Source organism: Brassica oleracea, chromosome C4 (genome assembly GCF_000695525.1).
Source record: "Brassica oleracea var. oleracea cultivar TO1000 chromosome C4, BOL, whole genome shotgun sequence".
In the NCBI taxonomy this organism is placed as follows: Eukaryota; Viridiplantae; Streptophyta; class Magnoliopsida; order Brassicales; family Brassicaceae; genus Brassica; species Brassica oleracea.
This window is the reverse complement of record NC_027751.1, coordinates 34,964,734-34,967,034: the sequence shown is the minus strand read 5'-3', so window position 1 is coordinate 34,967,034 and position 2,301 is coordinate 34,964,734. Positions and strand designations below refer to the sequence as shown.

Here is a 2,301-nt window from a genome sequence, read left to right as displayed (position 1 = left end):
TGGCCACGCCACTATGCTCCCTACTGCATCACCTATGACTTCAATTTCAGAGTTTGGTCTCCACACTCGTGCATCATCCATCTTGGAAACCTCTACCAAGACCTTAGAAGCATTGGGACCTAAAGGGATGAAATGAACCTTGTCTGCTGGATCGACAAATTAACTGGCATCTGAAGCTTACCACATTAGGTTTCTTGGTTGATTCAGCAGTTGTATCAGATAGTCGTGCCCTATCAATTGGCCAAGCAATGATCTGATGTAGTGCATCACCCATGTTTGACATTCCAGGCGCTGGTCTCCATAGGAAAGCAGAATCTTTAACAACTACTTCAACTTTTATAACTGCAGCATTCAGTCTAAGCGGAATATCGTTCACCAATTGGTTAGGTTCAGTTGACCACAGTACACCCTCAGCAATCAACTCGTCTTCTACATTCCAGTAATCAAATATTTGTACCCTTCCTACTGATGCATCCATAGTCTAATAATCATCCCAAATGTATTCTATATTAGTAATCGATTTTCAATGTGAATTTGAAAATAACACAAGAAATTTCAGTTTACCTCTGACCCGACAGTGTTAGCATGTTTTGAGAAGTCAATAACATCGTCCAATATTAACTTGTCGGATGGCCATGCAATTTTAACTCCTACAGCTTCAGCAAGTGTTCCAATACTGTAGTTGGTCTCCAGACACATGCATCTTCGACTGCTACAGAGTTGACAATTACAGCTGCCGCATTAGGACCCAGAGGAATTCGACCAATCTTATATGTGGGTTCACTTGAGTAGTATTCTCCTTCACCTACAAACACATCATCAGTCGAAATCCAATCCAGTATTTGGCACCTTATTCCTCTCTTGCTACCATCGCTTCTTTCAGAACTAGAAACATCATCTTTATGTGTCTTAAAACAACAAAAAAACAAGTAAGCATCATATTGAAACACCAAGTACGATTAATTGGACAAGTGTATAAGAAAGTTACCTTTTTTCCAGCTAAGTCAATAACAACATTTTGCAACTTTTCATGCTTGGTAATTAATTCCGCTTGAGTAGCTTCAAGCTTCTGGACATGTTTGTCTCTAGCTTGTAAGTAAGCCATCTTCGTAATAGTGGCTCCTCTGCCCATCCCCCTAACTCTTCCTGGTCTCTCTTTTCCGAGAACTTGACTCACAGCATCTTCACCAATGTTATCCGAGGAGTTAGAATCTATTTCACTGTCAATTGTCTTAATCTTTTCCTGCAAAGAAAAAACGAAGACATTACGAAATTGTCTTGATCCTTAACTAATAAGAATTCATAATATGCTTACAATAGTTTCAGCGTGTGCTTCATTCACGGGTCTCCCATCTGAATGCGTATGTCCTGCTACCCAAACCTTAGTTCTAGTAACTTTCTTAGGATCATCGCTGTTTCTTTTCTACAAGTTCGATCAAAAAAAGTTCTTGTAACTTTCTTAGGTGCAAATAAAGTCATTACTTTTCTCCCAAATTCAAAGAATTAGACAAACATACCATCTCATGAGCTAGGCGACTCATGCCTTTTCGGCTTGTTGTGTGCGGAATTTGAATCTTCCTAAGTCTCCTGTATTTATCACTTTGTACCTATTAACACAACCATCAGATACCATAACTTTTATCTAAAATAAATCGTATAAGTAATCAAGCATCATTAACTTTAACCTTAAAATCTTTGGTGCACCTAGCTTTCCCCAACTGTTCCAAGCAGAAGAAGATTGGATGTTGCTAGGCTTCATTTTCTGTATCTGAGCCTTGTTTTTAATAGAACGGACTATAGAAGTCAGCCTAGATTTCGAGGCCCTCCACAAGCAACCCATATGCTTAAAGACTGCATCTTTTTGCCATTCCTCTGTCAAGTTGAACCTCCCCTGTCAAATATTGAAATGTTAAACACTAAAATAGTTTAAACTAGTACTCCAGCGAAAAAACTTATAAAAATTACCTGAATCTCTTCCCATAAAGCGTCTTTTGTTGTTTCTTCGACGTGTCTCCAGTCATCTAGCAATACTGGCACATGCTCCCTCACAAGAGGACCAAGAAAGGATGAGAGTGTCACTGATCCACTACCGACATGCTCACCTATGGAGTTGAACTCTACATCTACCTTGTCCTCTGCATTTTTGGCCATTTTGCGCATTTTAGTTAGACCCCTTGTCTTCCTCGTTTTGATCTCGGATTGCTGTGTCTGAGTGTCATCGGTGTTGGACACTCCATTGCTAGAAGCAGGGATGGGTTCTTCAACTTCAGTTGGTGAATGTTGATCCACTTCTACGTCTTG

At 39.8% G+C, this 2,301-nt stretch overlaps 1 protein-coding gene across 1 annotated transcript in view; it reads right to left on the bottom strand.

Annotated features, from left to right (window-relative positions):
• Positions 1 to 1,596: 1,596 nt before the first annotated feature.
• The window catches only part of LOC106338732, a 2,889-nt gene continuing 2,184 nt past the window's right edge, over positions 1,597 to 2,301 (bottom strand). Inside the window, exons 3-5 of the mRNA XM_013777638.1 lie at positions 1,966 to 2,297; positions 1,705 to 1,891; positions 1,597 to 1,607 (exon numbers count right to left, since the gene is read on the bottom strand). Coding sequence (XP_013633092.1) covers positions 1,597 to 1,607; positions 1,705 to 1,891; positions 1,966 to 2,297 — 530 coding nt within the window. The remainder of the gene's footprint in view (positions 1,608 to 1,704; positions 1,892 to 1,965; positions 2,298 to 2,301) is intronic.